The 25,363-nt window shown below is 41.1% G+C and overlaps 1 protein-coding gene across 2 annotated transcripts in view; it reads right to left on the bottom strand.

Annotated features, from left to right (window-relative positions):
- The window catches only part of PIP5K1B (phosphatidylinositol-4-phosphate 5-kinase type 1 beta), a 337,996-nt gene that overhangs the window by 215,565 nt on the left and 97,068 nt on the right, over nt 1-25,363 (bottom strand). For both annotated transcript variants that reach the window (XM_007466769.1, XM_007466770.1), the window contains 2 exons: nt 12,255-12,339; nt 9,062-9,130 (listed from right to left, as the gene is read on the bottom strand). In XM_007466769.1, coding sequence (XP_007466831.1) covers nt 9,062-9,130 — 69 coding nt within the window. In that variant the 5' untranslated portion in view covers nt 12,255-12,339. The remainder of the gene's footprint in view (nt 1-9,061; nt 9,131-12,254; nt 12,340-25,363) is intronic.

The following is a 25,363-nucleotide window of genomic DNA, read 5'->3' as shown; positions in this document are numbered from 1 at the left end:
AGGGAAGAGGGGTGGTAGTGATAAAAATGGTCAAGCCCTGAGCATTGGGACAGGAGCCTGCTGAAAAGATCAGAACCCGCTGGCCAAGCTGTGCAGGGAGGCGTGCAGATGACCCACGGATATTAACCCTTTTAACTTGAAAACAAAAGCACCCTTGTGCCCTTAGAGCAGGTGGTCCAGCTCAGACGCTACAGAAACACTGGAAACCCCAGCTTCCCAGCCCGTCATGAACACCAAATGCAACAATGCAGTGGTTCTTATTGCCCCCAAAGGAAACTGTGCAGCAAGTTTAGGGTGTAGCATATTATCCCCTGGAGTCAGTGTTTGGGGGACTTTCCATGGTTAACCAGGATGCAGAAGCGTGGCAAACCTGGGTGGCTTAACATACGGATGCTCCCTCCGAAGTGAATGCTAAAAGAGGTCACTGAGAAATGAACGGCTCAGGGAACCACCCTGGGGGTGGGGGTGGGTTGGCTTCTCTTGCTATTCAGAAGCTGCTGAGAGTTTTTGCTTAATTACCTGCCACTTCTTTCTTAAAAGTCATCCAGGCAGATTTGAAATCATTTGCTTTAGGACTTTTCAAGGAAGAAGACAAGCACAGGTGATCTTCTATAGAAGCTGAGGGATCTGGAGGGAAGATCTGTACAAAGGGGTGGATAGCAACGGTAAATGACTATACATGCATCTAAACTGAACGAGATTATTTAAACCCCCCCCCCCTCTCTGAATGGTGCAGCTCATCTCCTTGCTGCCTATTTTTCAAAGCACAAAGGCAGCCCACCATTAGAAGCACATCTTTCTCTCTTATTTCCGAAGCCACTGCTGCTGGGAAGGAAAGACTTCTTCCAGCTCCGTCTACTCCCTGATGTCCAGGCCAGACCAGAGCCAGCTTCAGGATGCTAAGTGACAATACTTCTCCCCGTAAGCCCAGTGCTGGGGGAGGAAGTGACACTGGCTGCCGTGCTCAGTTCTAACAGAACTAAAATCTCATTGGAAATCAGAGGCTGAGGGATTCTGCTCTTGCTAATACAACAGTCACTTCACTCCCTGGCATTCCACTTTTCCCAGGATGTGTTCACATCTGTTAAATTGTTTGACCCTCACAGAGCTGTGAGCAAGTATTAATCACATGTTATCAATGAGAAAAATTAAGATTCAGATCAATTAAGGAAAATGCCTACGATGATACAACCAGTATCTAAAAGAGCTGGGGCTTCCCTGGTGGCGCAGTGGTTAAGAATCCGCCTGCCAATGCAGGAGACACGGGTTCGAGCCCTGGTCCGGGAAGATCCCACATGCCGTGCAGCAACTAAGCCAGTGTGCGGCAACTACTGAGCTCACGCGCCACAACTACTGAAGCCCGCGTGCCTAGAGCCCGTGCTCTGCAGCAAGAGAAGCAACCACAATGAGAAGCCTGTGTACCACAACAAAGAGTAGCCCCCGCTCGCCACAACCAGAGAAAAGCCCGCGTTCAGCAACGAAGACCCAATGCAGCCAAAAATTCAAAAAAAAAAATAAATAAATAAATAAATAAAATAAAATAAAACAAAAGAGCTGGACTCACATCTACCCTCCACTTAAAAGGGTAGTTGAGTTTGGCTGAAAAACCTTGTCACTGCTAAAATTCTAATAATCCTTTGTTGTGGGCTCTGCCCTGGGCATTGTAGGATGCAGCATTGCTGGCCTCTACTTCCTAGATGCCAACGGCACCACGCCCCCAGTTTTGACAACCAAAATGTATCCAGACATTGCCAAATGTTCCCTGGGCACTGGTTGAGAACCACTGGGTTAGGGTGTTTTGGATTAAGGTGAATTAGGAATAACACTTGGAATGCCAAAGGGTCACTCTTCCTATAGACCAATGTAGTTGCTATTGATGACAAGGGCCACGTAATGCAAAGACAAAGCTGTCCCTGCTAAACTACAGAGTGTAGCTCCACCAGGGCGGAAAGCAAGGGTCTTATTTCTGGAAGTCGTGGCTTTCTAGAGTCTGAAGGGAAGGAAGAGCAGTCAGGGCTTGGGACACATGCTAACCCTTCCCCCCACCCCTTCTTCCCATCTTAAAATGTTATTTATTCAATTTGTGAATAGGCAAAACATTCATATGGTTCAAAATTAAATAGCCATCAAATATATATACAGAAAAGCTTCCCCTGACTCAAGATTCCCACCACCCATTTTTCCCCAGGGGCAGTCAATGTTGATAGCTACCTGCGTATCTGTCAGAAACGTTTTATAAAAGAGCCTGTATTTAAATAAATGCTTCCTCTTGGTTCAAAGTATCGCTGAGTCATGACTTCACTCATGTTTAAAAAGGTATAAGGGACATCTTCCCTTGCCATGTGGTAAGAGGCAGGCATCGTCCTCCCACTTGGTCCCAGCCTGCCTCCACCGAGAGGAACACTGACTGAGACAGTGGATTTACATGACAACCTAGGTCTTAAAAAACAAAACAAAATGAAAACAACCTGGGGAATTTGGGTCAAGGACCGTGTTTGTATCCAGAGTGGTCAGTTTCCTACTAGGTCACTCTGAGTGCTCTCATCACGTGTGCCCGTCCTGGCGGAAACTGGTTAACAAGATTCAGACCACACCTGAAGTCAGGGTGTTGGTGCCAAAGGTGGGCCCTCCAGACCTCAAGTAGCCTATGGTAGTCATCAACACCAGAATCTCCTAGTGGGGGCCTGTTGTGGGTAGGCCCAGGATGGAAGGAGGAGTAGAGGAGGGAGGATGACAGGAGGGAGAATGACATCTTTGGGATGGAGAGGTGAGAGAGGGAGGAAAGCAAATGGCAGCACTAAAAATTTCCCACGCCTATCCACGGCCAGCCGACTGGGAAACACCAATCGATTCCGATGGACAAGTCACCAATTAGGACATCAGATGGCTGGAGCTTTCCGTCATCTTCCTGACAAAGAATTGCTAAGGGACCTGGGATAAGCCATTGAACTACGCTGACATGTTTGTTTTGGAAGGGTGGGGGAAGTGGGGTAGGCAATTTCCTCACATACAAAAGAGAAAAAACTCAGACCTCTGGCATTGGTATTTTTTTTTTTTTTTTTTTTTTTTTTTTTTTTTTTTTTTTTTTCCTTGCGTTATGCGGGCCTCTCACTGTTGTGGCCTCTCCCATTTGCGGAGCACAGGCTCTGGACGCGCAGGCTCAGCGGCCATGGCCCACGGGCCCAGCCGCTCCGCGGCATGCGGGATCCTCCCGAAACGGGGCACGAACCCGCGTCTCCTGCATCGGCAGGCGGACTCCCAAGCACCGCGCCACCAGGGAAGCCCTGGCATTGGTATTTTAACTCGAGTTTAAACCATTCTTAAAGTGAACTGATGTCCCGCTTTCTGCTTCCTTCCTTCCTTATCACCTTGTTAAAAAACATCTCTTCTTCAAACTTCTCTAGTCCCATCAATGGCAGAAAATTTCTAGTAGTTACTCTGATTGGAAACTTTCAGGTCACCCTTCATCATGGTTTAGACTGTCATTTCATCATGTCACTGACCTCCGAACCAGTGTCATGGTACCTCACTGCCTAGAGCTGCGCTGTCCAACGTGGTAGGTGTTAGCCACATGTGCTTATTTAACTAAAATTAAAATGAAAAATTCCTTCCTCAGGGCTTCCCTGGTGGCGCAGTGGTTGAGAGTCCGCCTGCCGATGCAGGGGACACGGGTTCGTGCCCTCGTCCGGGAAGATCCCACATGCCGCGGAGCGGCTGCACCCGTGAGCCATGGCCGCTGAGCCTGCGCGTCCAGAACCTGTTGCTCCGCAACGGGAGAGGCCACAACGGTGAGAGGCCCGCGTACCGCAAAAAAATAAAAAATAAAAAAAAATTCCTTCCTCAGACACATGGGTCACATTTCAAGTGCCCAAGAGCCACACACAGCTTGTAGCTACTGTATTAGTACAGATTATAGAACATTTCCGTCATTGCCAAGAGTTCTAATGGACAGTGTTGGCTCAGAACATGAAATCCAAACTCCTTCAACCAGCACTCAAAGCTAGCTGTCACTTAGAGCCAGCCCATACTTCTGAAATTGTCTCTGCTTTCCCCAAACAATGACACACGTAGTTTTGTCTAGGTCAGACTCAACTGTCCCTCCAACAAATCACGTTCATCCCTGATTCTGTGTCTGTGCCCATCGGATTCCCCGTCATTGAGACAAATGACTCGGTTAGTCAAGGCACCGTCGTCGAATGAGTGGCATTTTCTGCCATGACAAAAAGCAATGAGGCATGTAAGAACTTTTTATCCCAGCAAAATGTTCTGCTAACAAACAAGTCCAAGAAAAGGACTTTTCCCCAGAAGACTGTAGGGAACTTTGGGCTTGTCAGGACTTGCTAGAGGATTAAGTGAAATGCCACTTGTCTTGGCACTTCATACCACTTTGAGTTGTTATTTTTTTCACATGGGCCTCCTATCTATTTTTTTCTCTTAAGTAAATTGTATGGATATAGGAAGCAGAGACCAGGCTTCACACGCATATCTTTTGCATCTTCCTCCCCTATCTCACTTCTCTACCCAAAGAGTGCAGAGACTGCAAACTGGCCACCATGTGAGGACCAGATATGATTGATACAGTGTGTTGCTTTTTCCAGAGAGTTTTTTTTTTTTTTTTTTTTTTTTTTTTTTGGTAAGAACGGAAAGGTTGCTTTATTCAGGAGGCCAGCACCTGGGGACATGGTGGACTCCCGTCCAAAAACTAACCTCAACATTCTGCTAGACCATGAAAGTTTTTAAAAGGAGAATCATTTGGGGAAGGGGCCGGCGTCTTTGTTATCTTCCACTATGTACAGTCTTTCTTCCAGAGTGTATTTCTGAACAATTTTGAATCAGTTGCCAGTCTTTAACAATTAGGAGATTTTACATCAGAATCTACATTTTTGGTTTCTTGAAAAATCAGTTATCTGGCAACCCTGGGTGAGGACTCATGCAAAGCTCTATTAGCTAGTGTTTAAGGCCACCTGTCCCCTTTATAAAAGGAGTGTATTCTCCTGTTTACCACCTTCCCCCTGCTTGTTTTACTCCCTTGTTACCTGCCTGGCCCCTTAAAGCCTCTGCGTTTACAATTCTTGTGGAAGACACCCAGTAAATGAACTGAGAACAGAAATACTACGCTCTGTAACGAAGCCAGGCAGCCCTCAATGCCTGTCTTCATGGGCGTCATGTTTGTTCTAAGCAGCTAAAATCAGAATTCTTATCCCAGCCATTAGCTGAAGACATTAACCTTCGCAACTGATTTCAGCTACTCTTCCTGGGCTTGTCAGGAACAGATAATGCATTAGAGAAATGGTCAACTGGAAGAACAAAAAGCAGCCAGAGCCTCAACAATCACATGCAAATAATTGAAACTCAGAGAGCATAACAGTGTTCCATGAACTCTGAGCGCTCCCTAAAAACACGTGGACATCACAGCACTCACCATGCTGAGTGTTGCTGGCAGCTGCCCAATGAATCTTGACACAGAAAGCCTAAACCCGCTCATCAACTCTAACCCGTATTGATTTCTCCTCTTTTGAACCCTTGTTATAGACTACTGTGTTCTAAAACTGTTTTCATGTCTCGGCTCTCCCACTCAACCGTTAAGTTCCTTATAAACTCCCTTGATAACCTTCTCAGGCCTAGCACCCAAGATCAGAGCGTTCTCAACCTGGGTTGGCTTCAGTCACAGGTAAAATCCAATTGCTCATCAAACTCCTCATTAAAAAGGAGCATATACCCCATGGTCAGGGCTTCAGGGTTGGGAAAGAAAGTTAATTTCAAAGTATTTGTAAAAGGGACAATAGTTAATGAAATGCAAGGGACAATAGTTAATGAATAATTAATGAAATGAAACAGTTAATGATAAGCCTTGATGGCACCCACCTAATCTGTTATCATTCCCAGTTTTCTGTCATCTGCACATTTGCAAAGTATGAATTTGATGTCTTCATGAAGGTCATGGGTAAAAGCTATGAAGCTACACAGGGTCAACTCGCGTCATGTCAGTAGAGACAAGAATATTCCAGGTACCTTTAAATCAAGATCCACTAAACTTGAGAATTCTCCGTATCTGCGACCAATTTAATGATTCTTTCATAATAGGAAATGCAGTTAATTTGACATAAACTCTATCTTTATGAACCTCTGCAGGTTTGTCAAAGACATGTGTTTCTTCTCTAAATGTACACAGCTATATGTTTACTAACCCATGCTCAAATTATGCCGAGGAACAGTCTCACATCTGGTTTCCAGAATGTACCTTTTCCTGATTTTTGAAAATAGGGATGATATTTGCTCATCTCCTGCCTTTTGATAAGCCTTCCATTCTCCCGATTTTTCAAAGCTCACACTCAGTGGTTTCCCTATTCTAGCTTCAAGTTCTTTCATCTGGGACATGGTTCAGCTGGGCCTAGAGACAAACACATCTGCAGTAGCTAATGTAACTCTTACTATCACCACTGCTAACACCACCATTAACACCCATAGAGTCTGTCATACAGAGTGAAGTAAGTCAGAAAGAGAAAGACAAATACCGTATGCTAACACGTATATATGGAATTTAAGAAAAAAAAATGTCATGAAGAACCTAGGGGTAAGACAGGAATAAAAACACAGACCTACTAGAGAATGGACTTGAGGATATGGGGAGGGGAAAGGGTAAGCTGGGACAAAGTGAGAGAGTGGCATGGACATATATACACTACCAAACGTAAAAGAGATAGCTAGTGGGAAGCAGCCGCATAGCACAGGGAGATCAGCTCCGTGCTTTGTGACCGCCTGGAGGGGTGGGATAGGGAGGGTGGGAGGGAGGGAGACACAAGAGGGAGGAGATATGGGAACATATGTATATGTATAACTGATTCACTTTGTTATAAAGCAGAAACTAACACACCATTGTAAAGCAATTATACTCCAATAAAGATGTTAAAAAAAAAAAAAAAAAAGACCTTTTGCTTAATGGGGGAGAATTCAGTTGAATAGATCAGCTAAGCTGTTAACCTGTTGGCAAAGCAACACTTTCTCTAAGTGATCCCTTCTTCCTGCTTTGCATAATAACACCATATTCACTGAGGGCTAAAGTTCTAGGCACTATGCTGTGTCTTCGTGCTTTTCTTACAGAGAGGGTCCTCCTCTTCCCTTGCTAACCTTCCTTTTAAAATCAGAGGTCATCAAAAAGGTCCCTATGCCATCACACATTAAAAAAAAAAAAAATCATTGATTTTTTTTGGTCCTCTTAAGTTTCCTGCATCTTCTCTTTATTTTTCAGAATTATTTGCTATCACACAATATGATTTTTAGCTTTTATAACCTTCCCAACATTGCTGAGTCAGATACCCTGTTAAGGACATTCATCATAGAATCATACCTATAATATCACTGAAAACCTATTTTACTAATTCTTGAGCAAGACACACTTAGTAAACTCCAAGATCGCATGGTCACATGCCTTCTATTACTTTTGCATTACTAAAGAGCTCCTGTAAATCAGAACACAATCAAGAATCACAATGCATCTTGATGCTGACTGAGAAAACTGCCTGAAACTGCTCTGAAGTAATGCCAGGCTGGCAGTTTGACCATCTCTGTGTTGGTCCCATGTATGACTGAATTTACAAAGAGTCTTGGGTAAATGAGGTAGGATTTTGTTTTCCACCTGTGTCTGAAAATAAATAACAACGTATTGCTGCCTCTGTTCACATTGACAAATTTTAGAGGCTGTAACATGACACTTGTGAGCTTGTGAATTAACCTACTCTTCCCCAAACACATCACCTCTTTGGATGGCAAGTTCTCTGTTTATACTTCTAGGTTTGGCTGAGTAGAAAAGTCAGAAGAAAAGATATACCAGGAAAAAGGGCATGTTATTCCACATGAAAATGGAACAGGAAATACATCATGTTAGTTCCATGACCTAAATCTGTGGGCAGATCACATGGCTCATGTGACTGTATGACAAAACTTCTTGCTAGCTATCCATTACAGAGTAAAAGGCAAAAGGAAATGTTAAGGTATATTAAAGCTTCAATACACAAACCTTCTACTCCCCAGAGAGGAGGAGGACAAGGTCTTTTAAAAGCTAACAAGCTAAAATGTACAGTCCATTTAAAATCAGGAAGAGCAGGGCTTGGGAACATATATTACCCAGTAATGCTTCTGAACATTAACTTGGTTGCTAGGGACCAAGAATTTAGCGAAGTCAAAGAGTGGTCAGGCAAGATACTCTGGGAAGTCTAGAAAGAGGTTTTTGTGAAATGGGCTGAAGACATGGAATCTGAGAGGCTTAGAAAGGGGTGAGATGCAATTCCAGGCTAAAAATCTTCTTTAAAGGTAGAAAATGTTTAAAATTATGGTGGCAAGTAGCAAGTCAATAAAAAGATTCACAGAGTGAACAAAGAACACTGCACACAAATAAGAGCCTTCTTCTTAGGAAAAAAAAGGGTTTTCAAGTAACTATCCTCTGTCAGTGTTCTGTATCACGGTAACTGTGGTGGGCAGAAAAATGGCACTCCAAAGATGTCCATGTTCAAATCCTTGGAATCTGTGAATATGCTACATTATGTGACAATGAGGAGTAAGGGTGGAGAAGAAATTAAGGTTGCTAGTCAGATGACTTTAAAATAAAGGGATTATTCTGGATTATCCAGGAGGGCTCAGTGTAATCACAAGCATCCAAGTGTCAGAGTGATAGGGCCTGATAAAGCCTCAACTGGCCTTTGCTGGCTCTGAAGTCGGAAAGAAATCATGATATAGACAATGCAGGCAGCCTCAAGAAGCTGGAAAAGACAAGGAAACGAACTCTTCCCTGGAGCCTCCAGAAAAGAATGCAGCCCCGTAGACACCTGGATCTTGACCTAGTGAGACCCATGCCAGACCTGTGACCTACAGAACTGTAAGAAAATACATTTATGTTGTTTAAGCCATAACTTTGTGGTAATTTGTTACAGAAATACGAAACTAAGGCGGTAACTTACATACAAATGCTTTGGAGGAAGAAAAGGCTTATCGCAATATTAGCATTCTAAGCAATAAAAGTGTTCCTCTTTTTGAGCTGAAAAAAGAAGATAACACACTCACTCACCTTTTTATAGGTTTTTTCTTCGTTTTGTTTCCCAGGTGCTGCATCTCCATTCTCAGCAGCAGACGACATCTACAAGAGAAAATTGTACCGATTTGAATTTAGATATTCTACTCTGAAATACAATATGCTAATAATACTGTTACCTGTTTTGGTTAATTACATTTTTGTTGTTATGCTGTTGTCTCCAAGAAAGGAAGAGAGTTCTCAGAATACTAAAAAAAATTTCTGTGTTCCCCAGTCTTTCCAAAGTAAAGCTTTACATATAAATCATTTTGGCAGCATATTTTACTCCGTATGCTCTAAGAAAGAGGCCATGGAAGTCCAAGCCCAGATCATATGTGTATAAGTTTCTTTCTACAAAGCCTTAAAAAATTAATTTCTTTCCCCTATTCTTCTGGTTATATATGCTTCCTGTAAAAATATCTGGAAAGTACCAAAAACATGAATCAGAACAAAAACATTACCCAGTTCTACTGCCCTTGGGCAACTCCACTATTCACATTTTGGTATGTTTGTTTCCACCTTTTGTTCCATGCACTTTCATACTAAAAATATTATGATACTATCTTAATACAGCACTTTTCACTGAACACTTATGTAATAAGCATTTTCCCATTTGATTATAAAACTCTCAATGTAAGAATAATCTTTTCTAGTTGCAAGAGACACCACTGGGTGAACACAATTGCGCGTTAATACTTTAGTTAACAATGCCAACATTGAAGGACAGCTGAGGTGGATCAGGGGTTTTGTTTCTACAAATAATGCAACAGTAATGATTGTGTGCTTCTACCTTTGTCCACCTTCAATGTTTTCTTGCACTAGTTTCCTAGAATTACTAGGTCACTAAAAAATCGAAAGCTCTTACCACATATTGCCAAATTTCTTTCCAAGAAGAATACACCCGTTCACACTATCAGCAATGAGTGGGAGCTGGTTTCATTACATGCTTAGCAATGACTATTATCATTTTAACTATCTTTGCTAATCTGACAGGTGAAAGGAAGCACCCCCTGATTTTAATTTGCATCCTTGAAAATTATTAGCGAAGGTTAACATTGTTTGCGTATCTTTTTGGGGGTCTTTGTATTTCTTCTTTCAACTTTTCTATTATTTTGCCCACTGATCTACTGGGGTCTTGGGTATTGATTTTTTTACCTATCATGGCTAGTAATATTAGTGGTTTCCTTATTGATTTTTATGTATTAAGGTTATTAATCTGTTCACAAGCACATTATTGGTATCTTCCATGCTGCTGTCTTTTAATTTGTTTTATAATTATGACATGGAGAAGTTTTACATTTTTCATACTTAAAACTATTGACTATTTTTGTGATTTCTTCCAATGCTTTTAGATAAAATTTTATCTTTCTTTGGGAGGTATCAGATGTTTAAACATGTGCTCCTCTCATCTTTGAATAATAAGGTTTTTACTTTTTCTAATGCATCTGATTTCTTAAAACCAGTTACCTATGTGGTAAACAAGGCTAACTACATATCTCAGGGTGCCATGATATTTAAGGGTCTTATCTTAAATTGCAATCAAGAGCATTCTATACACCATGGAGGAGAAAACTTCTGACTTTCTCATAAGCCTTTGAAGCACATTTTAAATCTTGGGCCTAAGGATCTGCCAGCCATTTCTCTGTACTGGAACTAAATGACTGCCATGAGCTGGATGTGACTAAAAACCACCCAAGAAAATGAAAGAATGGACCATGGCAAGCCAACCTCCCCAGACCTATGACTGCCCACCAATCCAAGCATTCTCTTAGATAAACTTTCAGTTCCATTTGTCTCCATTCAATCTGTCCGTATTTGAATACGAAGTTTTCAAGGACAGATGTTTCATACACTACTGCTTCCCACACTGTATCTGCTTAATTTATTTAAAGAATAATTGATTTTTCTAGTTACTTCATAATATGAGTTTTGAATAATATATTAGTGGAATTGGAATATTTGAAAGGTTTTACAATATCAGGCTCAGGGTAAAAACGAAAGCCCAACCCTGCATCATTCCCCTGGAAAGCTCAAATTGCATAATCACTATAAGAATATATAAGGAGTTATCTGATATGTGATCCCTATTTCTGTATTAGAGTATGTTTGTGCAGTTTAGTATGTACTACCACGAATAAGGAAGAGTAGGATTTTCCTAATCTTCAGCTGTCTGATAGAGCCCACAGAATGAAGACTTCCCTAAAGAATGCCATTTCAGTAATTTCACTTCTAAGCCTTTGCAGCTTCTAAAACCGAAAAACTTCAAGAGCAATGCTGAAAGGGCTTGAAAATACAGTCTTAATGAGGGGTTGACAAACTGGCATGAATGAAGGACGGATGATGAGTCTGTTTTTATTACTTTGTAAATCACTCCTGACTAGACAGTAGAAAAGTGGGTAAACTTAATATATTTAAAAAAACAATTCCCTTTAAGCAGCACAAAGCAGATAATAATGTTAAAAGCAGACCATGAGATATCACCTGGATTCAAAGGTTTTTGTTTGTTTGTCTCTGTAGGATGATGTTTAACAAAGGTCACACGGACTTAATTCACCAGGACATCCATGTAGGAGAGGCAAATGAGATGCTTGGGGATGCTCTGGTCAACTGCAAATGGCTATTAAAATGGTCACAGTGACAATTACTGTCTCTTCCTAGACTTGCTATGTTCTGCACTCGTTAAGGTACATCATTTATAACTATGGGAGCCAAGGTAAGTATGGATTAAAAACATTGCTTTTAAAAACATTATAATCATATATATTTCTACATATGCAAAAAGGAAGGAGGAAAGAAGTTCACAGAAGTACTGGTAATTATCTACAGATGATGGGATTGTGAATGCTCTGGGTTATCATGTTAATATTTTGCTATATTCTCCAAGTATTCTGCAGTGAGCACTGCTACATTTAAAAATGAGGAAAACACTAATGTTAGTCAAACATTTAGCCATACACAGTAATTAATAGCAGAGACCACATCTCCTGGGTTCTGCCCCTTTTGGCATGCCAACATCCACAAAATTTCCTGTTTCTATTTGCTTGCTGTTTGTTTTCAATTTGATAATGTCAAAGTTAAAGGCCATGAACTAGATACATGATTTAGAGTATTTGTAAATATAAAAGAAAAGAGTAAGGGCTTATAATGAGTCCGTTTGAATTAATTAAAAACATAGACTGCACTGCCTTACCTTTGTCAATGAAATGGCAAGTCATCTGTAATTGGTCGTGATGAGTGGCCTATTCATTGTTGAGACTGTTTTCCTTCCCAGGTTCCTGTTAAAATAGAAATCACTATTCATTATTTATTCATACCTCTATTTCATCTCCCAGAAGAGATGAGAGGTGGCTATAGGGATACACACAATGCCATCAGTTAAAACTAAAATGAAGAAGTGTGTGTATAAATAAAGGGAAGATAAAGGTGAGGAACAAGATGGTGCCAGCAGTATGGGCTGTGCACAGAATGTGAGCCATGTAATCCTGTATAGTTGTTGAATACCCTGGTCAGTCTCCAGCTGGACTCTGAGATTCCTAGCGGTCACAGCAGAGGAAGAAATAATCAGTTACATAAACGCCCAATGTTCATAAGATAAAAACAAGTCAGTTGCTCAAATGAACCACATTGGGGATTGAGGCTGCAGTGGAAATTTCTCCTGTGGGTCTTCATAAAAGAGAACCCACGTGATGTGTGGCTAATTTTGCAATATTATCCCTGTGACAAATCAACTGTGATTTTCATGAAGGTTGTTTCAATAACACAACTTCAAAGACAGTTCAACAAACCTTTCTGCCCTATAATTATGTTCTTATACAAGAGATACTTGCTTATGGTAACCAATTTTAAAAATACAGTTTAAAGTAAAAATGAATAAGGTCCCATCAGTATCTCCCCAATGAGATAACCAATGGTAACAGTTTGTTGACTATCCTTCCAAAATCTTTCCTATGCTTACACACACACACGCACACACTTATTTCAGCCACTTCTATTTATATATCTCTCTCACTTAAAAATAACTGTATCAGGGCTTCCCTGGCGGCGCAGTGGTTAAAACTCCGCGCTCCCAATGCAGAGGGCCTGGGTTCAATCCCTGATCAGGGAACTAGATCCCGCCTGCATCCCGCAGCTAAGAGTTTGCATGCCACAACTAAGGAGTCAGTGAGCTGCAACTAAGAAGCCCACGAGCCACAACTAAGAGGAGCCTGCCTGCCGCAACTGAGACCCGGCGCAACCAAAAAAAAAAAAAAAAAAAAAGTTACAAATGGAATCCTATAGTGTAACCTTTAAAAAAAATAATTGTACCATATTCCACAAAATGGATACACCATCATTTAAGCAATCACTCCCTCCTGGACAAACATGCAGACTGTTTCCAGGTTTGGCTACTGTAACCAGAGAAGGAATAAACAGACTTACATAAACATCTCTAATGTTCTAGTACTTTTATTTCTGTGGGAAAGAATCCTGGAAATTGATCCAAAGTTGATAAGTGCATTAAGTATTTGAAGGACCTTTGTTACATTCTTTTCTGTAAAAAGGGTGAAGCAGTGAGTCCCACAGTGCATAATGAGTACCTGCTTAATGACATACTAATCAGCACTGGATGTTCGCCATCTTTAAAACGTTTGCCAATCTAATGGGCAGAGAATGACACCTCAGTCATTTTAATTCACAGTCTCTTACCACTAACGGGGCCTATCCTCTTCACAGGTTTACTGGTGATGTACATTTTCAGTTCATTTCCTTTTGCTTATTTTTATACTGTGCTGTTTATCTTTTTTTTCTTTTATAATCAATCTGTAAGATCTCCTGGTATATTAAACATTAACCCTGTCGTATGAGCTGCAAGCTGTTGTTCATCTTTTGGCTCTGTGTATGGTGTCTTGTCAGGTAGACATTTAAAATATTTACATAGTCAAATCTACTAATTTTTCCTAGATGGACTGTGGATTTACTGTCTTACTTGGGAGAGTTCTCCCAAGCCTGATGTTACACTACATGTATTCTCCTGTATTTTCTTCAAATACCTTTATAGCTCATTTTTAACATTAGATCTTTGCTTCAAATGGAATCTAACCTCATCGTCTCCCAGATGGAGACGTCATTTACATTATAATCTATCTTCTTACTGGAAGGTCATGCCTTCATGCCTCCTTTAGCAAATATTAAGTTTTCCTATATACCTCAGTGTATTTCTAGGCTCTCTGTTCCAAAGACTGACTTGTTGATTTCTAAGCTAATATGCTGTCTTAAATGCAGTAACATGCTGCTGCTACAAGTTCCCCACACTATTTCTCTTCCAAGTTTCTATTTTTATATGGACTTGAAAATCACACTGCTTAACCTGAAAACACGCCCACCCCACCAGCCCCCTGCCAAGTTGGAATTCTGACTAGAATTATATTAAATTTATATACTACTTTGGGAAGCGTTAATATCTTTGGAATTTTAAGTTTTCTTATTCAAATCAGGGTATAGTTCTCTATTTCTTCAAATGTTATTTTATATCTTTTACTACAACCATATTTTTTGTTTTTGTCTTATGTCTTACTAAATTCATTCCCAGATACTTTAGTTTGTCATGCTTTTAAATAGGGATTTTTCTATTTGCATTTCTAACTGGTTATTAACTCACTGAAAGAAAATGATTGGGTTTCATCTATTGTCTTTCACCCAGTCATTTAATCAAATCCTCTTACAGAATTTTAAAAGATTTTAGGCAGAGTCTCAATCACACTACCTGCAATATTTATACATCTCACTTCTGTTTCTTTTCCTATTACATTCACTGAACTTCCAAATAAATGTTGAATAATAGCAGTTGAGTAATAGTAGTAGTGCTTGATATTTATATTGTAATCCTACAGTAGTCACCATCCTCTATAATGTTCTTGTTTGTTTGGTAGCATAGTAGCTTCTTTCTGCTATGTTGTACTTTACTTTTTATTAGGAATGTCTACTGAGCTATGTCAAATGCATTTTCAGCATCAGTTGATATAATCATAATTGTTCTCCTTTATTCTACTGTGCCAAATATATAACATTGAGAAATTTCACAATGAAAAATTATATATTTCTAGAAAAACCCTAACTTGGATTTGATTTGCTACCATTTTTAAAAGGGTATTTTCATAATTGAAATTGAATGATTTTTCTCCCATCTTTATCAGGTTTTGGTATTAAAAAATTAATACTTTTCATAAAATTGGATGGCTCTTTATATGCACTTAGTTTTTTGGGATTATTCATTTCTTGGAATTTACAACCTTTCTTTGAATCAAATTTTCATAATTTATATTCTGTTAGAAAGCCATCGATTTCCTTTAGATTTTTAAATTTATTGTCATAAAGTTAACACATAATATTTTGTTACTGAATTCTTTCGATTCTTTTGGGATCCAGGTAATGTCTTTTTCCTTATTCCTGATGGGGTGTGTGTGTGTCCATGTATGCATATGTGTGTGTGTGTGTGTGTGTGTGTGTATAGACATAAAATGTATATGTATTATATGTTGCATATATATGTTATAAATATGTATTTTTGTTAGTCAGACTTCCCTTTTCTATTATTTGTTTTTGTGGCCATTTCCATTAATTTTAGCTTTTAATATCTTCTTTCTTTGGGGTTTAAAGGATTTCTTAGATGCACTACTTAGTTTATTTTCACTCTTTTAAAAAGATAGTATTAAAATCACTTAGGCTACAAAGTATTCCTGAATATATTAATGATTTCCTCATAAATTTTGATGTGAAGTATTCTGTTTAGTTAATTTCCAAATAATTTTTAATTTTGGACTTGATTTTCAATTTGATCCAGGAATCATCTATAAGAGAGTTTCTTAATGTTAAGCATTTATATTTTAATTATTAATCTTTTCATTCATTGCCATATTCTTGCTTATTGCACTGGGATCAAAATATGGGATAAGTAAAATTTCCCCTCCCACTCAAATTCAAGTTTTTACCTATGGCCATAGAAACAATTTTTTGTAAGTGTTCCGTAGACACATGAGAAAAACGTGCCTGTGCCCTGTTTCTAGGGTGGAAAAACACTATATTATTACCACCTTATAACATTGTCTACTTTTGTCAAATTATGAAAAAATACAGTAAAATTCTCTGATATGGTTATAGGTTAATCATAGTCTCCTGTATTTCTACTTTTTATTTTTTGCCTTAAAATTTCCATAACTATGCTGGCCATGTACAAAGGATATATGTATAATAGTGTCCTTGTGAACTGTACTCTTTATCTGCAAAAGTATCTTTTTTTCTTATTTAATAATTTTGGTCTTGGATTCCATCCTGATGCTAATATCCTCACTTCCTTCCTTTTATTTGCACATGCTTGGCATCTTCTTGTCCATTTTTTTATCTTCAGCTTTTTTAGTTATTGTCATTTGGTTTCAGCCGTGTTCCTGACAAATAGCTTAAAACTGGATTTTTTTTTTCAACCAATCTAAGAGTCTTTGTCATTTGAAAGGGGACTTAACAAATTCACATCTATTGTGATTGGATTATATTTGGTTTACTTGCATCATATTTGTTAACTATTAATTATAGTTAGGATTCCTGCATTTATTTTTATCCATTCCTTTCTTGCTGGGTTAATAAAATTTACAATTCTATTTTTTCCCATTAATTGAAATTTTTTATTCCACATATATTTTGCTCATAATTATCTTTCTATTTTTAAACCATTAAGAGTCTATACATTTCTAGTAAAAAAAAAAAAATAATAATAAAATGACTTTATGCCATCCCACTACCCAGGCATTTTTCCTATGGTCTACTGTGCTAGACGCAGGCCTGTGCCACCCAGATCTCCCCTCAAGGAGGGCAGGTTGCTCACCGCTAAGAGTGTGGTCAGCATACGCCTCCGGCTGCCAGCCCTTCCAGGGTCTGCCTCTGCAGGGAGCCTCCTCTCGCAGGCCCCTGGCCTCGCTGGGGCTGCACACAGCCTGTGACTGAATGATGGGGCAGCTCCCCACTGAGTTGGCCCCGGCTTTGTGGGTCCTACATGGAAGTCTGACTTCTTCCTCTGCTTGCCTGACCGTGCTTTCCCCCCCCACCCCTCCTTTCACAGGCTGTATCACTCTCCAAACTGCGTGGCTTAAAACGACAGAGATTCATCCTCTCACAGTCATGGAGGCTGAAAGTCCAAAATCAAGGTGTCAGCAGGGCCCTGCTCCCCCCCAGGCTCTGGACTGCATCCTTCCTGCCCTCTTCCTAGCTGCATGGTGGTGGCCGTTGATCCTGGGCGTTCCTTTGCATGCAGCTGCATCACTCCAGTCTCCGCCTCTGTTGTCTGCCTTCACATGGCATTTTCCTCCTCTTATATGGACACCAGTCCTACTGGATTAGGACCCACCCAATGACATCACCTTAACTTCATTACATCTGCAAAGACTCTATTTCCAAATGAAGTCCCAATGTTTCACAGGTACTGGGGGTTAGGGCTTCAATATACGTTTTTTTGGACCCCTAAAAACATCTTGCACCCAGAACTCTGTCCCAGCGCCTGCTTCTAGAGAGCCCAACCCATGACATCTGTTCTCTTCCTCCCCCCAAAGAGGAGATATATGGAATATCTTTACTCTCTCAATGACTGCTCCATTTTGAACCACTAAATAGCTCCTCTTAGTTGACACAGCTCTTCTTAAGGAACAATTTATAGTTCACAGTCATATTATTAACATTTATTTAGACTTGACCACAAGTTTTACAAGGTTCATTGCTCATCACTGTTTCTCTGACTCTTCATCTCCTCCTATCCGAACACCTTTGTTCTGACTCAATTTTCATTCAGTTGGAACAACTTCTCAAGTAGTTCCTCAGAAGTGACGCATGGATGGTCTGCTCTGTGTCATTCCATGTCCAGAAATGTCTCTCCTTTGTCCCCATGTATAACTAGATCTCTTGGATTCTTGGCTCCCAGCCCTTTCTTTCATCTCCCTATTGCTATGTCACTGCTGTCTTCTTGCTTCCTGGCTTACAGATGAGTAGTTTCACGCTAGTCTGATGCTTCTGTCTTGGTAACTTATTGGTTTTCTCTGTCTAGAAACCTATGAGAGTTTTCCCTTTGAACACATAGGTCAAAAATTCCATAACGACAGATGTGTCTTTTTTCATCAATCCTGCCCAGCAAAGGGAAACTGACAAGAAGCTGTTAAACGGAGATCTGATGACTTAAACCATGAATAATATGTAGGCTCTCTAGCTGAGGAATAAACAGACTTCACATCCTTCAGGCAGTGCTCTCTGAAAATTATTTCTCGTGACCAACCTTTTGATAGGAACTGGACAGGGGACCACTCACAATTATAGTCTCTGGCAAGAGCCTGGAATGCAGAAATTCTAATGGCCAAGTAAGGGCACACTCATAAGACTCAGGTCTCCTTAGGAGATGTGTTAATATGTAATCTGACACGAGACGCCCTGTTAGAACTTATTTTCTTAAACTATTTCTGACATTAAACAGAGCCAAGTTATAGTGTCATATGATTAGACTGTTGAAACACCAGCTCAGCTAACAATAATACATGCCAAGCAATGAAATTTTTTTTGACTTGTTGATGATGGCTTATCTATCCTTTCTGGTATTTGGTATCTGGATTCTGTTAGCATAAGGAATAAATAATTTATACTATTTCAGAGCCTGCTACCTTTCTATGCTTTCATTCAATTTGAGGGAAGGAAAGACCATCATTTATTGAGCAACAACTACGTGTGAGATGCTGTCACAAAAAAGATGCCATTTAATCCTGCAACGGATCCTTTGGCATTCTTCAGTTTAGCTTGTGTGATTCTGACACTTGTAATTGACTGTCCTATAACATCCATGGGATGCAGTCATTTTTAATTTTGCTGAGGCTCTCGCTGTGAGGCCGGTGTGTAGAAGTGAAGCCCTTAGTGGTGAAGAAATATAGCAACTCCCAAACCCCTCCATCTCAGCCTGGTTTGCTGTTCTCTTTACCAATGCTGAGCATCAGAACCCCTGGGGAGCTTTTTGAAAATTCAGGTTCTCAGGCCATGCACCAAAACAACTCAATCACTGCCTCTGCATGGTGGGTCTGGGGAATCAGTTTTTTCAGTATGCTTCAAGGGCTTGGGTTCATCTAAGCTACTCTAAGCAGTAGGGGCAATGAATATGTTTTATCACTTCAAGAGAGATGTTAGGGTCCAGGAGGGAACACAGAACCTATTCTGGGTATGTTAAAGAAAGAGAATTTAAGACATGGAATTAGTTATAAAAGTGACGGGTGAGTTAAAAAGCTAAGCAAAAGATGGTGATGAAATGCAGAGACTAACATCGGCACCCCAAGGGCGAGAGGCACACCAAGGGAAGGGGTGTTACCAGACCTCAAAAGTTGGAGGGATCTGCGGAACATCATGGCGAGGGTGAACTGGAAGAGGTTGGAACTACAGAAGGAGGGGGTATATTTGGAGGTATGGTGAAGACAGTCACTGTTGCGGATACTACCCAGGGCACAGACAGGGGGATACGCTCTAGATTCTCCCTCAGCCCCTCTACCCAGCAACCCCTGTCTATGGCTCCCATGGGCCAGCCTACTGAAAACCACGTGACACAGGGAGCCCGAGAAATGTATCCTCTAGGAATGCCTGCCCTGTGACACAGAACAGGAGAAGAGTGAGGAATGGCCTTGAGGACAAACAGGCCAGTGATGGGCTACAGAATGAGATACAAAAATGAGATAAAAATATGAATGTGGGAAAGCAGATATGAGCTAATGATATGCACAAGATACATGGTTCCCAAAGAAAATGTGGATGGGGAGGCAGGCTAGGATCTGGTACAAACATTTCTATTTTTATGACTCTGGGGACTTCCAAAGAGCTTAAACAGATCACTACAAAGTAGCCAGGGTCTACTGCAGCCTCTTCATTAAGCGTAGGAGTGAGGCTGTGACTTGGGACAATTTGCCTGGGGTCGAGTCAAGAGGTGGTGCGGCTGAGACTTGATCCAGAGCTGTCTGACTTCAAATCTACTGCTCATTCTACCATACCACACTCTCCCTCCTAGTTATTTGACAAAATGTTGGAAGACTGTCTACTAAATATTGTATTGCATTTTTCGATTTGTAAATGCAACCAGGAGGTTAGCTGACAATATTAATTTACATAATTACTTCCTGTAAAACTTGTTCGACATCAGTGAGTCTCAACCTGGAGGGCATTTCTGAGTTTACAAGGTGGTAGGGGAGCTTCTTAAAACTCTACAGCTAAAGAATGGACTTGAGGACATGGGGAGGGGGAAGGGTAAGCTGGGACGAAGTGAGAGAGTGGCACGGACATATATACACTACCAAACGTAAAATAGACAGCTAGTGACAAGCAACCGCATAGCGCTGGGAGATCAGCTCGGCGCTCTGTGACCACCTAGAGGGATGGGATAGGGAGGGTGGGAGGGAGGCCCTAGAGGGATGAGATATGGGGATGCCTGCAACGGATCCTTTGGCATTCTTCAGTTTAGCTTGTGTGATTCTGACACTTGTAATTGACTGTCCTATAACATCCATGGGATGCAGTCATTTTTAATTTTGCTGAGGCTCTCGCTGTGAGGCCGGTGTGTAGAAGTGAAGCCCTTAGTGGTGAAGAAATATAGCAACTCCCAAACCCCTCCATCTCAGCCTGGTTTGCTGTTCTCTTTACCAATGCTGAGCATCAGAACCCCTGGGGAGCTTTTTGAAAATTCAGGTTCTCAGGCCATGCACCAAAACAACTCAATCACTGCCTCTGCATGGTGGGTCTGGGGAATCAGTTTTTTCAGTATGCTTCAAGGGCTTGGGTTCATCTAAGCTACTCTAAGCAGTAGGGGCAATGAATATGTTTTATCACTTCAAGAGAGATGTTAGGGTCCAGGAGGGAACACAGAACCTATTCTGGGTATGTTAAAGAAAGAGAATTTAAGACATGGAATTAGTTATAAAAGTGACGGGTGAGTTAAAAAGCTAAGCAAAAGATGGTGATGAAATGCAGAGACTAACATCGGCACCCCAAGGGCGAGAGGCACACCAAGGGAAGGGGTGTTACCAGACCTCAAAAGTTGGAGGGATCTGCGGAACATCATGGCGAGGGTGAACTGGAAGAGGTTGGAACTACAGAAGGAGGGGGTATATTTGGAGGTATGGTGAAGACAGTCACTGTTGCGGATACTACCCAGGGCACAGACAGGGGGATACGCTCTAGATTCTCCCTCAGCCCCTCTACCCAGCAACCCCTGTCTATGGCTCCCATGGGCCAGCCTACTGAAAACCACGTGACACAGGGAGCCCGAGAAATGTATCCTCTAGGAATGCCTGCCCTGTGACACAGAACAGGAGAAGAGTGAGGAATGGCCTTGAGGACAAACAGGCCAGTGATGGGCTACAGAATGAGATACAAAAATGAGATAAAAATATGAATGTGGGAAAGCAGATATGAGCTAATGATATGCACAAGATACATGGTTCCCAAAGAAAATGTGGATGGGGAGGCAGGCTAGGATCTGGTACAAACATTTCTATTTTTATGACTCTGGGGACTTCCAAAGAGCTTAAACAGATCACTACAAAGTAGCCAGGGTCTACTGCAGCCTCTTCATTAAGCGTAGGAGTGAGGCTGTGACTTGGGACAATTTGCCTGGGGTCGAGTCAAGAGGTGGTGCGGCTGAGACTTGATCCAGAGCTGTCTGACTTCAAATCTACTGCTCATTCTACCATACCACACTCTCCCTCCTAGTTATTTGACAAAATGTTGGAAGACTGTCTACTAAATATTGTATTGCATTTTTCGATTTGTAAATGCAACCAGGAGGTTAGCTGACAATATTAATTTACATAATTACTTCCTGTAAAACTTGTTCGACATCAGTGAGTCTCAACCTGGAGGGCATTTCTGAGTTTACAAGGTGGTAGGGGAGCTTCTTAAAACTCTACAGCTAAAGAATGGACTTGAGGACATGGGGAGGGGGAAGGGTAAGCTGGGACGAAGTGAGAGAGTGGCACGGACATATATACACTACCAAACGTAAAATAGACAGCTAGTGACAAGCAACCGCATAGCGCTGGGAGATCAGCTCGGCGCTCTGTGACCACCTAGAGGGATGGGATAGGGAGGGTGGGAGGGAGGCCCTAGAGGGATGAGATATGGGGATGTATGTATATATAGCTGATTCACTTTGTTATACAGCAGAAACTAACACACCATTGTAAAGCAATTACACTCCAATAAAGGTGTTAAAACAAAAACAAAAACAAAAACTCTACAGTTACCGAAGGTTTTAGATATATTATACTTGGGGGCCATATTCGAGTTAGTCAGATGCAACCCTTTCAACCTCTAATTTCCCAGCTAGGGCCATCGAAGTCAGTATTTTAATTTGCCACAGATGAGTTTGCCCCTCATGCAAGGCCAAATGAGGGGGGAAATGACTAATCACCAAATTACCCAACGAAGTAGGCCAACCTATAGATACAACAGGCGAGGGGGCGCTAGCCATGAGTCCTTACTGACCTTCCCATAAAAACAACCTCTTCATTAAACACCAATGAAGCAACGCAACAAGGACTAATGGGAAGAACAGTGCAAGAGGCCTCTGAAGGCTTTGGTTTGCGGTCCATCTCTTCTACTGATTCTCTATGACCTTGGGTCCCGTCCACTTCTTTTCTATCACGAATCCTGCTGACTCTCTGGTTTGGTGCCATCGCCAAGTTTCTTGGGTAGAGCCTCCCCTCAGATCCTCTTTGGAATGAGGAGACTCACTAATCATTTGATCAGCATGAGTACAACCTGCCCTATGGGAATTGATCTTCCACAAGTTAGCCATATTCAAATGTTTTCACGCCATTCAGGCTATCTATGGTAACATTTCCTAGATCATTTCCCAATAGAGAAAGCAATTAAAACACAATTTGGGCCTTGGTCATGTCTGCCTGTTAATGTTAATCATTTCTGTTTAAATTATGCTCTTCTGAGTTCATTTTATCTGCCAGCAAAGTAATTCACTTTTTCATGCATTCATCGACGTCACTGAACAGTACACGTCAGTCTATGAGCTTGGCCCTGGAGCCATAAAGACAGAAACAGATTCTCCTCCTCAAAGAAGTCACATCAGCAGAAGAGACAGACATGGGGACAGCTACAATACAACATGCCACGTGCTTTACTAGGGTTCTTGGAGCAAGAGCTGCCCAAGTCAGCCTGTAGGGACCATGGAAAGCTTCATTTATGAGGAACACTGAAACCGAGCAGTTTCTGGGGGGACACAAGGTTGAGAGGTAGAGGGTGAGGAAGATGGCAGGTGCCATGGCAGCTTAAAGAAAGCCCCAGCGGGATGAAGCATATTTAACACGTTTTCCGGCGTGTTCTCTGAGATCTTGAACCTTGCATTTTAAGAATATACTCAGAAGCAGGCTTAGGATGTTACTTATAGGGTTACAGACAAACATCCAGATTGTTCATTCCACCTGTGATCACAAACCCCTGTTCAGTCGCTTGCCTAAATAAAAATAAATTTGTAAAAAATGTATATGGTTTTCATGAAAACCTAGAAAGTCATTCTTAGGAAAATGTCAGCCTTGTAAATAGTTTTGCTGGGGAGGTAAGAAGTATTGTAGTCCTTCCCGTGCACTTGGAAGGGGTTTGATACTCTTCTAATGTGGCTTTGGCAACAAACAACAATAACAGAACAGACAGGAAAAACCAAAGGCTTAAAAATGTGATAGGTTATTTTCCAAGGCTTAAATATAAGCAACAAGAATACACCAAACTGGAAACAATCCTTGACAGATTTTCCAAAGTAGAAATACCTATATTTTTCAAATGGGAAAAAATTTGTTTTATTAAGAAATCATAGGCTCATATTTCTTTCTTTAGAATATTTGCATAAACTCTCAAAGAAATGCAAAAGATCTGCATGTTGAGTATCTGCACAAAGGAGGCCACCTATACACACATATGTTCAGACATATGGTATGTTACACATTTGTAAGCTCAGAAGCTGTAAAAATAAAACCGTGGTGCTCTTATATTCAGTGTAATGCTCCCCTATTCCTACTGATGAAAATAATTTAAATGAGGTTTCGTTTCATGTATCTAATATTTATATAACCAAGCTGCTGCCAAAACCAATTCCAAACGATGGCACCTGCTCGCTATGAATCCAAATGGAGACCAATCAAAACAAATTGCAGGGCTCTTATAGTCTCTCACGAAACACACTCATCAACTCTCAGAATGGCTCTCACCAAGTGAATAAACAGAATAGCTATAATGGCAATGACAAAAGGCTCAGCATAAAATGAACCACTCGTAATTCATTTTCCCAACAAAGGTTGTGCTAAAAGGATTCATGCGTCTTTTCAAACCAAGCCTTCACTGCAAACATTAGACAGAAGAAAGTAGCCCATGGAAACAACTGTGACGGGTGTGTTGGTTCCAGACCAGTGCAACTCACAGCCTTTCAGGAAAACACCATTACCGTACAATCTTCTCCTGCCCCGGTTTTCATGTTAAATACACAAAGACCTACTGTGTGTTTGTGTGTGTTTGGGGGTAGGGTAAGAGGGTTGGGGAAAGAGCTGAAAAGTCAGGAGAGCAAATTCATATGTCGTCATGACACCTGGGCTTCCATTTGGCACAAGGAAAAGCCTCTATGAAGACTTCACAAACATTGTCACTTTTTTGTCTCTTCCCAGAGACATCTGGGACAGTCACTAAGAATTGCACATAGTTGGACTTTCTACCTCTATATAATACTTACATTTTTTCTTTCCCCGGTTTTACTAGACATTTGATATTGGGTAGACTTCACAACATTATATTCTCACTACACTGTAAACTTTCTCATTTTTTATTTACCAGATGATGTTTCCTGTCCACATTTTATTTCTAAGCTATTTTCCTCTTTTTTTCCCCCCAAGAGTATATGCCTCAGAAATTATTCAATTATTCCAATCATAATAATTGTGTAAACCATATGGGAATGAACGCAGTCATGACTGGTAAACAGAAGTAGTCCAAACAAAATAACCAAAATCGATTTGGTTTTGCTCCTGCAGCAGCGTTCAGGGTATTTCTGGGCTTATTTCATCTTCTTTAAAGAACGCCAGAGGGCTTCCCTGGTGGCGCAGTGGTTGAGAGTCTGCCTGCCGATGCAGGGGACAGGGGTTCGTGCCCCGGTCCGGGAGGATCCCACGTGCCGCAGAGCCGCTGGGCCCGTGAGCCATGGCCGCTGAGCCTGCGCGTCTGGAGCCTGTGCTCCGCAGCGGGAGAGGCCACAACAGTGAGAGGCCC

Source organism: Lipotes vexillifer, unplaced genomic scaffold, assembly GCF_000442215.2.
Source record: "Lipotes vexillifer unplaced genomic scaffold, Lipotes_vexillifer_v1.1 scaffold948, whole genome shotgun sequence".
Lineage (NCBI taxonomy): Eukaryota > Metazoa > Chordata > Mammalia > Artiodactyla > Lipotidae > Lipotes > Lipotes vexillifer.
Note: the sequence above shows the minus strand (reverse complement) of the source record. Positions and strands in the feature narration are given on the sequence as shown.